The sequence below is a fragment of the Podarcis cretensis genome, assembly GCF_951804945.1.
Source record: "Podarcis cretensis genome assembly, chromosome: 8".
NCBI lineage: Eukaryota > Metazoa > Chordata > Lepidosauria > Squamata > Lacertidae > Podarcis > Podarcis cretensis.
In genome coordinates, this window is record NC_137177.1 from 79,099,014 (window position 1) to 79,117,249 (window position 18,236).

The 18,236-nt window shown below is 47.5% G+C and overlaps 1 protein-coding gene across 5 annotated transcripts in view; it reads left to right on the top strand.

Moving 5' to 3' along the window:
* Nucleotides 1-18,236, top strand: part of DISP3 (dispatched RND transporter family member 3) — a 99,050-nt gene that overhangs the window by 41,156 nt on the left and 39,658 nt on the right. For 3 of the 5 annotated variants that reach the window (XM_079986759.1, XM_079986761.1, XM_079986760.1), the window contains exons 2-7: nucleotides 6,268-7,210; nucleotides 8,952-9,171; nucleotides 12,296-12,432; nucleotides 13,966-14,100; nucleotides 14,989-15,149; nucleotides 17,316-17,455. In XM_079986759.1, the coding sequence (XP_079842885.1) occupies nucleotides 6,268-7,210; nucleotides 8,952-9,171; nucleotides 12,296-12,432; nucleotides 13,966-14,100; nucleotides 14,989-15,149; nucleotides 17,316-17,455 (1,736 nt within the window). Of the gene's footprint in view, nucleotides 1-2,888; nucleotides 2,969-6,267; nucleotides 7,211-8,951; nucleotides 9,172-12,295; nucleotides 12,433-13,965; nucleotides 14,101-14,988; nucleotides 15,150-17,315; nucleotides 17,456-18,236 lie in introns of those variants that run through there. The other 2 variants (XM_079986757.1, XM_079986758.1) reach the window with 1 other exon arrangement.

An 18,236-nucleotide genomic window follows, 5' to 3' on the forward strand; every position in this document is an offset into this window, starting at 1 on the left:
AAAAAGTAAGGGGAAATGTGTGTGCGTCTTATGGAGCGAATGCAGGCTGCGCAGCTATCCCAGAAGCCAGAACAGCAAGAGGGATTGCTGCTTTCACTGCACAGTGATCTCTCTTGTTGTTCTGACTTCTGAGATTCAGAATATTTTTTTTCTTGTTTTTCTCCTCCAAAAACTAGGTGCGTCTTGTGGTCTGGTGCGTCTTATAGAGCGAAAAATACGGTATATAAAATAAATGTTCATAAATGTACCAACCAAGCACGTACATAGATCAGCACAGGAAGACCATCCTGAAACCATTTTGACTCCCAAGCTGACCAAATGTTTCTCTGCAAGGAGGTGAAAAAAACCTTCCTTGCTACAGGAATTTAGAAATCACCATCTCAAAGGAATGGGCAGACTGCCAGGAAAGGCAATCAGATAAGGCATGATCAGATAACCTGACAGACAGGAAAAACAACAACATTCAAATTTCTGTTGTAGACCACCTTTTCTGTGATGTGTCATTAAACTGCCCCCCCCCATTCCTGGTTTTAACAGGCGAGACCCATCCCTCGCTGTCTGTCAAGAGCATTGCTCTCCACCCCGTGACAAGCCATGGCGGGGCAGCTGGTGGAGGAAGGAGAAAGCTGTGGTCTTTGTCTGTGTGTGTTTGTTCCAGCATGGAGAATAAATAACAAGGTTATAAATACCGGAGGGGAGTGTGGGGAGGGGATGAGGAGAGAAAGATCTTCTCTCAGCCTTAATGAGAGGGAGAAAGGAGCCTTGATATATTTCATCCTGCAACGTAAAAAATAAATTAAAAAAATCTCTTCCATGCCAGACAGTCTGGACAAGGCCACTAAACTAGATGCCTCGATGGGATAGTGATCCAAGCTGTGAAGCGCAGGGGAGAAAGGATTCACTTCGGTGCCTGTAGGGATGGTCGAGTGAATGACTGAGGGCTCCCTCTGGAAAGGGCTCGGAAAAGGAGTCAAATTAAAAAGGGGACAGAGAACAGAAGAGTCAAGGCTGCTGTCTGGATCTGGCAGCTTGTCTTTTTGTGGTACTGAGACAGTTTGTAGAGGAGCATAGCGAGGGTACCTTTTCAAAATTATATTATATTATATTATATTATATTATATTATATTATATTATATTATATTATATTATATTATATTATATTATATTATGGTATATACAACCCTTATAATAATTAGGTATATACAACCTTTCATCCAAGGATCACAGTGGTTTACAGTAAGTGTTGGAAATGTAAAGAATAAGAAGGTTCTTTTTATCATAACTGGTGGTCTTGTAGTAAGGTTGACGCTTACTGGGAAATGATATGTACAGTGATACCCCGGGTTACATACACTTCAGGTTACAGACTCTGCTAACCCAAAAATAGTACCCCGGGTTAAGAACTTTGCTTCAGGATGAATACAGAAATTGCACGGCGGTGGCAGTGGCAGCGGGAGGCCCCATTAGCTAAAGTGGTTCTTCAGGTGAAGAACAGTTTTAGGTTAAGAATGGACCCCCAGAACGAATTAAGTTCTTTACCTGAGGTACTCTGTAATGAATTGAAAAGAATATTTAAAATAATGTTTGTAAAAACAACAACCAAAAGCTTTCCTTTTGGGAATTATAGGGACAGCACTACCCAAACTGTACAGAAATTTATGTACAGTCATACCTCGGGTTACAAACGCTGCAGGTTACAAGTTTTTGGGTTGTGGACCGTGCCAAACCTGGAAGCACCAGAACAGGTTACTTCCGGGTTTTAGCACTTGCGCATGCACAGAAGCACAAAATGACATCACGTGCATGCGCAGAAGCGCTGAATCGCATCACACGCATGCTCAGATGCAGCACTTCAGGTTGTGAACGTGCCTCCCGCACAGATCACGTTCGCAACCTGAGGTATGACTGTATGCGACTATAGCGGCAAGAATGTTACTTGCCCCCAAATGGAAAGAATCAGAAGTCCCAGCAAAAGATGAATGGATACAAAAACTTGTGGAACTGCAGTTTTATAAGAGTATATATTTAAAGTAGTTAAATAAATGTGTAAGTTAAGTTAATTTGGATATGCAGAAAATATTAAAAATTTACAGAACCGCAGAAAGAGGGGGAAGGAAGTCAAATTTGAAATGTTAAAATGACTGTAAAATTAAAAAGTGTGTAAAACTGAAAATAATAATAATAAAAAAATACAGTATAGCATACCACCCAACATTTCTCCAATAAAAATATTATTAATAATATCTATAACAACAACAACAACAACAACAACAACAATAATAATAATATAGTATTATTATTAATAGTAGTTATACCCTGCCCATCTGACTGGGTCGCCCCAGCCTCAATGGGTGGCTTCTAACATATATAAAACATAAAACATAAAAAACCTTCCCTATACAGGGCTGCCTTCAGATGTCTTCTAAAGGTTGTTGAGTTACTTATCTCCTTGGCTCGGGGGTCTCATAACTCCATACATGCCAACATTTTTCTAATGAAAATAGGGATGTCCTAAGGAAAAGTGGGACATTCCGGGATCAAATCAGAAACCAGGAGGGCTTCTGCAAATTCGGGACTGTCCCTGGAAAATAGAGAAACTTGGAGGTTCTGACATATGAGTATTGCCTTTGAGGATCAGTTTGTTTATTTCGGAGATCTGGGGCCCTAAGTTGTTGATGGAGCCCCAACTCCCGTCAGCACAAGCCAGCATTACCAAGAGTTGTCTTCTTCTTCTTCTTCTTCTTCTTCTTCTTCTTCTTCTTCTTCTTCTTCTTCTTCTTCAGCGATTATGTAACTGATGATGGCAGTTGCAGTCTTTGATATTCATTCCGTTTGATTCAGGGATGGGAAACCTCTGCCCTTCCAGATATTGTTTGACCCCCCCCAGCTGCCTTGACCCCCAGCCAGCATGGGCAATAGTAAAATCAAATGTGCACTATGGTCCAGCAACTTTCAGAAAGGCTCCCAGGTTTTTGTTTATTTGTTGCTGTTGTTTTAAATTGGCCTACCACCCACACCAAATTGGAACTTCAAGGTGGTTTACACAAATGGAAAAAGAACTGTTTGACAATGATACAGAAATATACCCCCGAAAGCAGCAGATAAAAGCATGATTGCAGATTTAGAATCATATCACATTTGGCCGTGGGAGATGCGCCAACTGCAATTTGAAGACTCAATTAAGAAGACAATTTTGGACACTTTTGTAGAGTTATTTATGTATAATGCACAGCTTTTGACACGACACCCTCTCCTCTCCTTGTGCTATTTCTATAGCTGAGTAATATCTTTTTAATGGTGATGAGGTTATTAAGGCTATAATCTAGTATATATTGCCATTGCCCTCAGTAGGGTTTTTATTGGGTTCTACCAAAGGGACACGGGTGGCGTTGTGGGTCAAACCACAGAGCCTAGGGCTTGCCGATCAGAAGGTCGGTGGTTCGAATCCCCGCGACGGGGTGAGCTCCCGTTGCTCGGTCCCTGCTCCTGCCAACCTAGCAGTTCGAAAGCACGTCAAAGTGCAAGTAGATAAATAGGTACCACTCTGGCGGGAAGGTAAACGGCGTTTCCGTGCGCTGCTCTGGTTAGCCAGAAGCAGCTTAGTCATGCTGGCCACATGACCTGGAAGCTGTACGTCAGCTCCCTCGGCCAATAAAGCAAGAGTCAGCCACGACTGGACCTAATGGTCAGGGGTCCCTTTACCTTTACTGAGGATACCGTACCTGAGAGACATCAAAGATTTGGAGTTCTAGTCCTGGGATTGATGGGAGTTGTAGTCCGACAACATCTGGAGGGCCGCTGTTTCTGCATCCCTGTTTAAAACATGGTTTGCCCGCCAGACTATGAAACAAACCATGGCTTGTTTCTCCAAAGTTTGCTTTGTTTTCCAGCTGTTCTTGCCTCACTCCTTACTAGTTTAGTGTCTGCGGCGGGATGGTCAAGCACACCACAGTTAAGAATGGGTATTAGGTTCACATGAGTCATGATTAAAGTAACCCAAGGCTCATAAACCAGAAACAAACCATGGTTTCGGATTGTTGTTTGTCAGCAGGAAACAACCCTTGCTTAAGCTGCTGGGCAATGCTCACACATAATGCTAAGCTACATTTGAATGCAGCATGGTTTAATAAGCTATGGTCTTGCATTAGAATAATAGAATTGCCGAGTTGGAAAGGACCCTGAGGATCACCTAGTCAAGGAGAACTACTTGAAAATGATTTACAGATGGTATTTAACTCTGAGTCGGCTTGCTGAGATGTAGAAGACTGAATCAGATAAGTGCTGGAGATTCAAAGAGCTGAAGGGAACGTTCTTTCATATGTGGTGGACCTGAAAAAGGGTAAAAGAATATTGGGAAATACAGCGGTACCTCGGGTTACAAATGCTTAGGGTCACAAACGCTTCAGGTTACAGACTCTGCTAACCTGGAAGTAGTACCTCAGGTTAAGAACTTTACCTCAGGATGAGAACAGAAATTCTGTGGCGGTAGCGCAACAGCAGCAGGAGGCCCCATTAGCTAAAGTGGTACCTCACGTTAAGAACAGTTTCAGGTTAAGAACGGACCTCCAGAACAAATTAAGTTCTTAACCAGAGGTACCACTGTAATCCATAATGAACTGAAAAAATGTTTAAAAGTACAGTGGTACCTCGGTTTACAAACTTAATCGGTTCTGGAAGTCTATTCTTAGACCAAAGCCGTTCTTAAACCAAGGCATGCTTTCCCTAATGAGGCCTCCCGCTGGCAGTGCCCTTCCACTGTTTGGTTTCCGTTTGCAGACCAACGTAAAGTTTGCAAACCGGGACACTACTTCTGGTTTTGTGGAGTTCATAAACTTAATAGCTAGTAAGCAGGGCTGTTCTTAAACTGAGGTACCACTGTATTTCCCCCCAAAAAACCCTGAGTCCTTTCTGTGGGGGATAATTCAGTTGGAAAGTCCCAGGTGTCAAAAAAGTTTTTTTATGTATCACACTACGGTGGCCCGTGTTTTGTTAGCCCCCAAATGGAAAATGAGCAACTTAAACTGATGGAATATGCGCAGCTTGTGAACCTAACATACGTTTAAAGAAGATTGGAAAACATTTATTGAATATTTGTGGGGGAATTGTGTACACTTGAAAACATTGGCAGCATTAAGATAAATTCAACAGTGTCAACAAGTTTTGATGGCTGTAATATTGGAATACTGAATGGTTTAGTTTATGTAAAATATGCAGGGATTTATGATATGTAAAATGAAACATGGAAAGAGAAGAAGGGAAGTCATTGATATTTTAAGATTGCTTAAATGAGTATTTTAAATTGTAAAACAGAAAATTTGAATGTGTTTGTGTGTTTGTAAAAAGATTATCTAGTTCAACGCCCTGCATTGCAGGAATATGCAGCTGTCCCATGCAACCTTGGAGTTATCAGTCCCTCGCTCTAACCAACTCAGCTATCCAGTTATGTGTGTTCTAAACAGAGGGGGTGCGGTTTGACCTTTTAGAATTTTGTATGGTAATATTCAGTTATGCCACCAGAAGAACAGTTGCACTATGGTCCAAGGTCCTATTTTATTGCAGGGAATCAAATCCGTAGATTCTAAAGTGTTCTATAGCCATGCCTGTACTCCTTAACATTGTTTCTGTTGTAAGGGCTACACACAGGAGACAAAATAACTACCCGCAGGACAGTGATAAGGAAGAGCACATATTTTATTCACACATGCTATCAGCAAGGATGTGGGCTCAAGCCTGAGATAAATGGTTATGCAAAACACTAGGATGTGCCCAGACTTGTTTCGAACAGGAAAAACAATTAGTGCCTCTAGCAATGTCACACCTGTGGGGAAGGAAGCAGATGGAAAACTATTAGCATGAGTGGCGCTGTAGGTTAAACCACAGAGCCTAGGGCTTGCTGATCAGAAGGTTGGCGGTCCAAATCCCCGCAACGGGGTGAGCTCCCGTTGCTCAGTCCCTGCTCCTGCCAACCTAGCAGTTCAAAAGCACTTCAAAGTGCAAGTAGATAAATAGGTACCGCTCCGGCAGGAAGGTAAATGGTGTTTCCGTGCACTGCTCTGGTTCGCCAGAAGCGGCTTAGCCATGCTGGCCACATGACCTGGAAGCTGTACGCCGGCTCCCTCGGCCAATAAAGCAAGATGAGTGCCGCAACCCCAAAGTCGGCCACGACTGGACCTAATGGTCAGGGGTCCCTTTACCTTTTAATCCCATCCAGATAGGAATGCCAACCTATTAAGCCCACTCCCTTTTCTCTTTCCTGTTGGCCTCCAGGTGTCAAGGATGGACGCTGAGGATGACCCGTTGTTGCAAGATGCTTGGGTGAATGAGGAAGAGGAGGTAACCACCGGCCCCCGCAAGAGAACGGAAGGGCTGCAGCTCTGTGGGAAGTGCCAGTGGAATCCCAGGCCACGGACTCCAGCGACAGCTGTGCCTACCTCTAGTTTTTGGAATGCCGTGGGTTGGATCTTCACCAACCCCTACTCGGCCAGCCTCATCCTCTTCTTGGGCTGTGCCATCCCAACCACCCTAGCCATTGTCATGTTCCTGCACTATCCAGCTCTGGACATCGACATCTCGTACAACGCCTTCGAGATCCGCAACCACGAGTCCTCCCAGCGCTTTGATGCCCTGGCCTCGGCCCTCAAGTCCCAGTTTGGCTCCTGGGGCCGCAACCGCCGGGACCTGACGGACTTCAACTCAGAGACTTTGCAGAAGTTGATCTTCGAGCAGCTGCAGCACCTTCACCGCAATGCCTCGCGGCCGGCTGGCACTGCCAAGCGGAAGCGCAGAAGCCTAAACCAAGAGAGGACTAGCCCCTCACTCCAGAGTCAATCCGGTTTGGCCAACCAAACCTCCCGCCAGCCACGGAGCACCCTGTCCCACTGGGAATACTCAAATGCGGTCGTGAGCACCAACACACAAACCCATGCACACTGGCGCATCGAGCTCATTTTCCTGGCCCGTGGAGACACTGAGAACAACATCTTCACCTCCGAGCGCCTGGTCACCATCCACGAGATTGAGCGCAAAATCATGGACCACCCTCACTTCCGGGACTTTTGCTGGAAGCCCCATGAGGTCCTTAAGGATCTCCCGCTGGGTTCCTACTCCTACTGTTCCCCTCCTAGCTCTCTCATGACTTACTTCTTCCCCACGGAGAGGGGTGGGAAGATCTACTACGATGGTCTAGGGCAGGATCTGGCTGACATTCAAGGTGAGAATTGTTGGGTCACGGCACCGGCCCTACCATTGGGCAGACAAAATGCTTTGCTTTGAGATATCCGGCCAGTTGTTGGTGCTCTTGGGATCTCATATGGCCTTGCAAATAAGTTCATAAAAGCTTGCCAGGCTATCGGTTCCTGCTGTGTTTATGCCCTGATTAAAATCTTTCCTGGTGAGGAAACTGTGGTACTCCAAGTGACTGCGTTCTGCCACTAGGTGTCGCTATAATGCACTTGGCACAGCTGGTTTATCTCTCTTGCTCCCTGCAGACACAAGGGCTGGATTTTTGCCCTAACCTTTACGTCACGGGGTGGGGGAACATCTGCGGCCTTCCAGATGTTGTTGGACTCTATCCCTCAATGAGGGAGCCTGTTGTGGGGGTGCCTGGTTGTGCCCCCTCAGAAATGTTTGCCTGGCACCATAAGCCCCCTGGAAGCTACCCTAGACCAAACTAGAGCATTGGTTCAGTATTGTCCACACTGACTGGCAGTGGCTCTGGGGGCAGGTCTCTTTTCCAACTCTACCTGGAGTTGCCAGAGATCTTCTGTAATAGTTGGGTCTCTCCCACAGAAGCGAGACAACTCCGGCAGTAATCAACTCAGGTTTATTTCTCAAAACACACAAATCACTCTGTAGCTCAGTCACTCAGCATCTGCTTCCAAATTAGCTGTTGCCGAGTTTGAGTTCTGCCCCTTTCTCTTCCCACATTTAAAGCCCCACTTTCGCTTCCTTTCCTGTTCACGCCTCTTATTAATTCTTGCGCTCCTACGCATCATGGGATGGGCTGTTTCCAGTGGCCCTCCCTCTGAGTCCAAGCTCAAACTGTCAGTCTGCGTCTTCCCCCTTGAACTCCCCCCTTCCTTCTCCATGTTCTCGAAGCTCAGACTTCTACTGCAATGCGCTCTGTGTGGGGCTACCTTTCAAGGTGACCCGGGAACTACAGCTAATCTAGAATGAGGCAGCAAGACTGGTGACTGGGAGTGGCCGCCAAGACCACATAACACCGGTCTTGAAAGACCTACATTGGCTCCCAAAGTTTCCAAGCACAATTCAAAGTGTTGGTGCTGTCCTTTAAATCCCTAAACAGCCTCAGTCCATTATACCTGAAGGAGCATCTCCACCCCCATCGTTCTGCCCAGACACTGAGTTCCAGTGCCAAGGGCCTTGTGGCCTTTCCCTCTCTGCGAGAAGCAAAGCTACAGGGAACCAGGCAGGGGGCCTTCTCGGTAGTGGCGCCCGCCCTGTGGAACGCCCTCCCACCAGATGTCAAAGAGAAAAACAACTACCAGACTTTTAGAAGACATCTGAAGGCAGCCCTGTTTAGGGAAGCTTTTAATGTTTAATAGACTATTGTATTTTAATATTCTGTTGGAAGCCGACCAGAGTGGCTGGGGAAACCCAGCCAAATGGGTGGGGTATAAATAATAAATTATTATTATATTATTATTATTAACTAGGCTGCTCCTCCCTCATTCCACATTCCTGCCTAATTACCTCCTCCTGTCTCTCCATGCTCTCCCTCTCTGTCAGCAATGGGACGCAGCTGACACTTTCTGTTCTACCCCTGAGCCAGGGTCTCATACAGAGGCCTCCTCCATCTCTTGCCACTTGGTCCTTTTAACTGGACATGGCAGGGGTTGAACCCAGGACCCTCCAGCATGCAAAGCTGGTGCTCTAACACTGAGCCATGGTCTCCCTATGAAAACCTCTGGTCTCTCTCTACCTGCCCCAAGGTTCGCTGGAGCTTGCAATGACCCACCCAGAGTTCTACTGGTATGTGGATGAGGGTCTGTCGGTGGAGAACCGGAAGAGTTCCCTCCTACGCAGTGAGATCCTCTTTGGTGCTCCGCTGCCAAGCTACTACTCAGTGGAGGACCGGTGGGAAGAACAACGGAGGAAGTTCCAGAGCTTCGTGGTCACCTACGTGGCTTTGCTGGCCAAACAATCCACCAGGTGAGCAAGGAAGGTATTTCGCTCGCGGGTGCAAAGCACTTACAAGCTTGCCCCCACCCACTCTGCTTTTTTGCTGGAAGGAACCATAATGCCTGAAAGAGCGTCTACACCCCCATCATTCAGCCCGGACACTGAGGTCCAGCTCTGGTGGTTCCCTCCTTGTGAGAAGTGAGGTTACAGGGAACCAGGCAGAGGGCCTTCTTGGTAGTGGCGCCCGCCCTGTGGAACGCCCTCCCACCAGATGTCAAGGAAATAAACAGCTATTTGACTTTTAGAAGACATCTGAAGGCAGCCAGTGTGGTGTAGTGGTTAAGAGCGGTAGTCTCTAATCTGGGGAACCGGGTTCGCGTCTCCGCTCCTCCACATGCAGCTGCTGGGTGACCTTGGGCCAGTCACACTTCTTTGAAGTCTCTCAGCCCCACTCACCTCACAGAGTGTTTGTTGTGGGGGAGGAAGGGAAAGGAGAATGTTAGCCGCTTTGAGACTCCTTAAAGGGAGTGAAAGGTGGGATATCAAATCCAAACTCTTCTTCTTCTTCTTCAGCCCTGTTTAGGGAGGTTTTAATGTTTGATGTTTCATCGTGTTTTTAATATTCTGTTGGGAGCTGCCCAGAGTGAGTGGGGAAACCCAGCCAGATGGGCAGGGTATAAATAAATAATTATGATGATAATGTTGCTGCAGCCCTTTGTCTGGTAGAGGAGAGCCCATTAAGTCTTCCAAGTTCCAAAAAGTGAAGTGTCTAGTCCTCATGGAGACATAGACTCCAAATTTAAGGACACAGAGCCTGTCTTGTGGGTGCTCTTGAAATAAACCTGTTTTGACTTTCTGAGACTAGCAGGCAGTGTTAGCCGCTCCATTAGGGAGGGTGCCCGCCACCACTGCATTTGACGTCCCTTTCTCCTTTGTCTGGACAGGGTAGGCCACTCATCTCGCCCACCTCCTGCCCCATCAGGATGGGCTCTGCCTTTTGGCAGCTGCTGGAGGGCAGGCAGCATGACCCTAGACTGACCCACTGCCCTTGGTGGGCAAGGAGATTTTATTTCCAGCAGCTGGTATTCAAAAGCATTGTTACTGGCAGGGACTGGCAGGACCCAGACAAGTGTGCATTGGGGTAAAGGGGTGGGGGCTGGAGTCTGACTTGGGAGAGGTGGGGCAGTGATTTGGGGGGACCTGTACCAGCCAGGAGACAAGAATTGGAGACAGGGAGTGGAGGATGGAGTGCAGGAAGGGTCGGAAGAAGAGGAGGAAGAGGCAGGGCTAGGAAATGAACGGTCAGGGACTCCCCCAGCCTCTCCTGCACCACTGTCTGGGATTAGCTTTGCTTGAAGACTCTTTTTGCAGGCGAGCTGGGCAATTGGGGTGTGTGTGTATCACAGCTCTCCACGTCGGCCACTCCATCTCCTGAATCCTCTCACTCATTTTCCTCCCCCGTGCGGTTTAATATAATGAAAATACCGATTAGGATTCCAGGTGGGATCCATGGCTTTGGGAGTCAGAAAGCTAAGCTCCAGAAGGAAGTGGGGGAAAGAAGCAATCAGACTCTTCTCTTGCTCTCAGCAATCGCTCTCTTGAGAGTGTAATCCTGCTGCTCTCAGCTGGGAAGGGATGTTCTCTGCAATGGGCGGAAGGCAGAGAGGGCTGGCAGGGAGCGGAGATAGAGCCATCGACAGGACTCCTTGCTGGGTTCTCCAAGGACAACATTGAGACTGAGGAGGGAGAGGAAACCGAGGCTGGGTGTAAGTAGGAAGGCCAGCAGCCGGGGGGCCAGCTGAGATCCAATTGAGGTTGGTGGGGCAGTTTCTAATAAATAAATAGACTAGGTTGATGGTGTAATAAACGAAAATCTGCCCTTATTCCCTTATGTGGGGGCACAAGAGCCCTTATAGAGTCCTTTGTAGGTTCTCCATCGGTCGGAGAAAATAACAGAGGCCAACCAAAGAATATTGAGAAGCAAAGCAGCTAGTAAGCCTGATCTTTATTGAACTGTTGTAACAGGGTGCCCCCTTCACATGCAGGAGAAGGAGGAGGACCCAGAACACAAGTGTGTCCGCCCTTATATAGACATTTTAAATTGCCCGCCTTGGAGTCCAAGACCACACCCAGAAACATCATACCTACATCACAAAAAGGGATGGTCTACAACAGAAATCTGAGTGTGTTGTTTACCAGAAATCTGTTGTTTACCTCCTGTCTGGCAGGTTACTTGTTAATGCTTACTTGATTGGATACCCTGGGGAGCCTGGCCAGTCTTTTGTAATGACAAATACTTAGTTCCTGAGCCAGGTCACAGGCTCACCCTATTCGTACACAGACATACCCTTAAGACAGGATTTGTGAATGAAAAGACAATGGGGAGGCTTTTCCATTTTCCTTGACCTTGCAGAGAAATCATTTGGTAAGCCCAAGACACACCCCCTCAGAAGGAGGCAGTCTCCAGCAGAAATCCTTTCTTCCAGGATTCCTGATAATGGTCCCTGATGCATTACCTGGGCAGTCTGGCTCTTCTTTTGTGATGGGTTAATACTTTTGTTCCTGCCAACCTAGCAGTTCAAAAGCACGTCAAAGTGCAAGTAGATAAATAGGTACCGCTCCGGCGGGAAGGTAAACGGCATTTCCGTGTGCTGCTCTGGTTCGCCAGAAGCGGCTTAGTCATGCTGGCCACATGACCCGGAAAAACTGTCTGCAGACAAATGCCGGCTCCCTCGGCCAATAAAGCTGATGAGTGCCACAACCCCAGAGTCGGTCATGGCTGGACCTAATGGTCAGGGGGTCTCTTTACCTCTTTAATACTTTTGTTCCTGACACCAGGTCACAGGCTCACCCTATTCATACACAAATGCACCCTTGAGACAGGATTTGCAAGCAAAAAGGCAATGGGAAGACTTTCCCCATTTTCCTCCCTTACTGCAGAGGAATATCTGAGGTCATTGGGAGAGTCAAAATGGCTTCAGGATTGCTCTCCCATACTATTATGGACACATGGTTCATATATTTAGATATGTGCGCATTTATGAATATTTATTCTGTATTTGGAACCTTAAATTCTTATAACAGTATTCAAAAGTGAAGATGGTAATCATAACTCTCTCTCCCCCCCCCCCCCCCCCCCCCGGTTTCTTCCTAGCAAAGTCCAGGTGCTGTATGGTGGGACAGATTTGTTTGACTACGAAGTGAGGAAGACGTTCAACAATGACATGTTGCTGGCTTTCATCAGCAGCAGCTGCATTGCAGTGTTGGTCTACATCCTGGCTTCCTGCTCAGGTAAGCTATGTCGGGAGCAAGGATAACCTAGAACACAAGGAGAGCCCTGCTGGATTAAGCCAATGACTCACCTCATCCACAAGCAGGTGCACTTTCTCCCTTCCTGTGGCATAGCCAGCATGCCTATTAGCCATTAGTAGTCTTCTCCTGCATGAATGTGCCCAGTCCCAGAACAACACCGTGGAACGATGGTCAGCATAGCCAATGGTCAGAGACGATGGGGCTTGTAGCTTTGACTTAACACATCTGCCTCCTCTGCTGAGCTGGTGGTGTGTCCGCTGCTCCAAGTTCTGATGGGTGGTAAAGGTAAAGGTAAAGGTAAAGGGACCCCTGACCATTAGGTCCAGTCATGACTGACTCTGGGGTTGCGGTGCTTTATTGGCCGAGGGACCCGGCGTACAGCTTCCGGGTCATGTGGCCAGCATGACTAAGCCGCTTCTGGCGAACCAGAGCAGTGCACGGAAACACCATTTACCTTCCCGCCAGAGTAATACCTATTTATCTACTTGCACTTTGACGTACTTTCGAACTGCTAGGTTGGCATGAGCAGGGACCGAGCAACGGGAGCTCACCCCGTCGCGGGGATTCGAAACGCCAACCTTCTGATCACCAAGTCCTAGGCCCTGTGGTTTAACCCACAGTGCCGTGACACATTCTAAAACTCAGAGAGAACCTCAGCAATTGTATGGTCAATCTATCCGGAAGATAAATTGTATATCAATGAGTTAGTGATCTGACACTGGTTGCCCTTCCTTCCCCTGTTCCTTCCCCCTCTCCCCTTCCTGCCCCTGTTCCTTCCCCCTCTCCTTGTCTCTTAAGTTCTTTGATGGCGTGAGAACAGCCTACAATGTCCTAATCAGTTAGGAGGAAGAGATAGTGATGAGTACCTTCTTTAATGTTGAACATTGTTTTGAGAAAGTGAGGCATTGGGAATAATACTTGCAATAATCTGCAAGTAGCCAGTAATGAATGATCTGCGCATAGCCAGTCAGGCAAGCCACAGGCTAGCTATCTAGCTATCTATAATGGTTTGGGCACAGTTTCTGAGAAGCTTGTGCATGGACTGATCGGCTGTGGGACCATGCAAACTAAAGGCTACCGGGGGGGGGGTCACTTTGCCACTTCTTGAGGGCTCCCGAGTGCTTAATTGGTATGTATATATTGCTTGCTCTTTAGAATAAAATCTTTACTCTCACTCACTTGTGTTTTGCATTGCTTCTGAATATGATTTCAAAGGAACCACCTTGCATTTGGCAAGGCCGAAATCAGGAGACCATCTCCTAACATTAGCTTCTGTGGATGAAGCTGGCAATTTCTGAACTGTTAACCAGCAATTGGGGAAACAGAGAAATGCTTGGCCAGCAGCTGTAACAATATAGTTCCCCATCACCTCAGACACAAGGCTTTCCAGCTGTGTCTGTTCACAAAACCAACTGTGACACTTGTGGGCAGGCATGTGTGAATCTGCTTTTTGGCCGTTCTCTGTGCAAAGTGGTTTGCTTGATTTTTCGCTCTCTCTTCCTCCTCTTCCAGTGTTCCTCTCATTCTTTGGGATCGCTAGCATCGGGCTCAGTTGCCTTGTGGCGCTTTTCCTCTACCACGTCGTCTTTGGGATCCAGTACCTAGGAATCCTGAATGGAGTGGCTGCTTTTGTGATTGTGGGGATTGGTAAGTGGCCTAAACCTACCCAGATATCAAAAATCAGGCTGTGGCTCAGTGGCGGAGAATTTTCATTGCATGGAGAAGGTACTGGGTTCAATCCTCAGGATCTCCAGGGATCCCCTTGCCTTGAACCCTAGAGAGCTGCTGCCATGGGTAGGCAAACTAAGGCCTGGGGGCCGGATCCAGCCCAATCGCCTTCTAAATCTGGCCCACAGACGGTCTGGGAATCAGCATGTTTTTACATGAGTAGAATGTGTCCTTTTATTTAAAATGCATCTCTGGGTAATTTGTGGGGCCTGCCTGGTGCTTTTACATGAACAGAATGTGTGTTTTTATTTAAAATGCATCTCTGGGTAATTTGTGGGGCATAGGAATTGGTTCATTTCCCCCCAAAAAAATAGTCCGGCCCCCCACAAGGTCTGAGGGACACCTGCTGAAAAAGTTTGCTGACCCCTGGTGTAGACCATACTGAGTTTGATGGACCAATTGGCCTGACTCAGGATAAGGCAGCTTCATATGTCCCAATGTCTTAAGAGGATGGCTGTAGGTCACTGGCAGAGCACCTGCTTTGCATGCAGAAGGTCCCATGTTCAATCCCCAGCATCTTCAGTTAGGGTTGGGAAAGACCCCTGCCAGAAGAGCTGCTGCCAGTCAGTGTGGACAGTACTGAACTAGATGGACCCAAGGGTCTAACTTGGCATCAGGTCACTCAACCGTCAATACACAGAAAACTTTATCTTGGAATGGACCTGGACAACAGCTCACTTGGGAGATAAACATTCATAGTGGGGTAGAAGGTGGTTTTAATATTGTGGAGCCTGACATCAACTGAAGACCACACTGGTTGATTCTGAGCAGGTTCTGATTGATCCCTTCTTCTCTGTGTGATCTCAGGTGTGGATGACGTGTTTGTTTTCATAAACACCTACCGGCAGGCCACACACTTGAAAGACCTCCACCTCCGCATGGTCCACACCATCCAGACAGCTGGCAAAGCCACCTTCTTTACCTCCTTGACCACAGCTGCGGCATACGCAGCCAACATTTTCTCCCAGGTAAGCATTTTCAGGAGAGCTTTGCTTATAACAAAACTTCGAAGGACGTGGAGCTTGCCCGTGGCATTGCCACAGTGAGGAAATAATACAACACAAGCTTCACTGCCCCTCACATAAAGGATAAAACAATGCTGTCCAGGGTTGTAAAGACTGTGGAGAGAATAACTGGGTGCGCTCTTTCCATATTGGATCAAATCTATGCTTCCAGGTGCCATAAGAAAGCTGCAGAGATAGTGCAGGATAGTACGCATCTCGGAAATGATCTCTTTCAGCTTCTGCCTTCTGGAAGAAGGTACAGGGTTATAAAGACTAGGACTAGCCGCCTGAGAAACAGTTTTTATCCAAATGTGATTTTGGTTTTAAACGTAGTGTAAGGTAATCTCTGTGGGAGTATATTGTATTTAATTATGGGGTATCAGAGTTTTTAGGGGGTTAACTAGGCTGGAATAGCTAGGATAGCAGGCTTGTTGGTTTTTGAATGTCTGATGTAGATTTTTTCAATTTTGTTGTTCTGTATGGCACAATGACAATAAAGATTATCATAATGTATCGTATTGTATCATAAAGGTTTAAAGAATTGACGTTTAGTCTGAAGTCAACAGCCTATGTTTTGTTCAGACGGCTGCTTTCCTTTCCCTTCTTTTCTTCATCTCACTCTCCTGCGAATGCACTGAGGCATTGCTCTGCCTCTTCAGTTCTGGCACATTTAAAATGAGCTTCGTTCTCCACCGCCCCCTTTTCATCTCCAGATCCTCCAGTTCTGCCTTTCCTTTCCCTCTCCTCTGCCCACCTGCTTTCCCTTGCCAAATCCTTCTAATCTCTTTCTTCCTTAACTTTTGTCCAGGGGTCCCCAAACTACCGTATTTTTTGCTCTATAAGACTCACTTTTTCCCTCCTAAAAAGTAAGGGGAAATGTGTGCACGTCTTATGGAGCGAATGCAGGCTACACAGCTATCCCAGAAGCCAGAATATTTTTTTTTCTTGTTTTCCTCCTCCAAAAACTAGGTGTGCCTTGTAGTCTGGTGCGTTTTATAGAGCAAAAAATACGGTAAGGCCCGAGGGACTTGTTTATCTGGCCCGTGGCAACCGCCGCCTGCTCTTACCGGTGCAGCGCTGCGCAGCTGCCCACTTCCAGGTCGGAGGAGCACCAGAAATAGCTTGTGCGCATGCGCAAGTGTTATTTCTGGTGCACATCCGGGTCGGAGGAGGCCTGTGCACATGTGCACAAGCTACTTCCGGTGCTCCTCCGACCCGGAAGTGTGCCGGAAATAGCATGTGCGCACACGTATGAGCATGCACTCCCCCACCATCCGGCCCGCTGCGCAATCGACGCTAGAGACACCGGCCCAAGACACAATATGTTTGCTGACCCCTGTGTTTTGGCTCTCCTCCCCAGCCCCCTTTTCCCTTTCCAGATCCTTTGCATTGAGCCTTTCCCCTTTCCCTCTCCACTAGATCCAACCTTTACAGTGTCCTTTTTCCAAACAACAACAACAACCATCCCTTCTATTTCCCCTCCCCTCCCTTTCTTCCCAGCTTCTGTGTGAGATGATATCTCTCTCTCTCTCTCTCTCTCTCTCTCTCTGTGTGTGTGTGTGTGTGTGTGTGTAAGAGAGAGAGAGAGAGAGGAGGCAAAGGAAATGAGTGACTCCTTCTTGTGTTAAGAGGAAGAGAGAGGAGCAACCTTTAAGAAACTATGCCTCTTGGGAAGATCTCGCTCCTGTCAATTAATTAGGTAAAAAAGGTAAAGGGACCCCTGACAGTTAAGTCCAGATGCGAACGACTCTGGCACTCATCTTGCTCTACAGGCCAAGGGAGCCGGTGTTTGTCCACAGACAGTTTTTCCAGGTCATGTGGCCAGCATGACTAAGCCGCTTCTGGCAAAACCAGAGCAGCACACGGAAACGTCGTTTCCCTTCCCACCGGAGCGGTACCTATTTATCTACTTGCACTTTGACGTGCTTTCGAACTGCTTGGTTGGCAGGAGCAGGGACCGAGCAACGGGAGCTCACCCCGTCGCGGAGGTTCAAACCGCTGACCTTCCGATCGGCAAGCCCTAGGCTCAGTGGTTTAGATCACAGCACCACCCGCGACCCCAATTAGTTAGACTCACCCCTAACTGCAAACAGAATTGAAATCCGCCTCCACCTCTCCTTTTTTCTGCAGATCCCCGCTGTCCACGATTTTGGCCTCTTCATGTCCCTGATCATTTCCTGCTGCTGGGTGGCTGTCCTCTTCATCATGCCTGCAGCCCTCGGGGTCTGGTCCCTCTACTTGTCACCCTTGGAGAATGCCTGCCAAGCGAGGTGAGGTTTGTTGACTGAGCTGTCAGAGGGGAGCTTGCAGAGGACAGCTGGTTGCATGGTCTAATGGCTGAACAATTGTGATATCTGAGAGCCAGTATGGCATAGTGGTTAGGGTGTTGGACTAGGACTTGGGAGACCAGGGTTCAGATCCCCACTCTGGAGGGGAGCTCAGTGGGCTACTGGGAGCCATTCGCCGCCTCTCAGCTTAACCCTGTGGAAGAGGCATGGTGACAAAAGGTACCCCAGGTTGGTTTTCACCGAGACCATATAACACCGGTCCTGAAAGACCTACATTGGCTCCCCGTACGTTTCCGAGTACAATTCAAAGTGTTGGTGCTGACCTTGAAACGGCCTCGGCCCAGTATACCTGAAGGAGTACCTCCACCCCTATTGTCCAGCCCGGACACTGAGGTCCAGCTCTGAGGGTCTTCTGGCAGTTCCCTCACTGCGAGAAGTGAGGTTACAGGGAACCAGGCAGTGGGTCTTCTCGGTAGTGGCGCCCGCCCTATGGAACGCCCTCCCTTCAGATGTCAAGGAAATAAACAGCTATCTGACTTTTAGAAGACATCTGAAGGCAGCCCGGTTTAGGGAGGTTTTAATGTTTGATGTTTTATTGTGTTTTTAAGATTCTGTTTGGAGCTGCCCAGAGTGGTGGGGAAACCCAGCCAGGTGGGCGGGGTATAAATAAATTATTATTATTATTATTATTATTATTATTATTATTGCCTAAGGAAAGCACAGCTATTCAGCCTCAAAAACCTGTCTGAAAAAGAGGATGTAA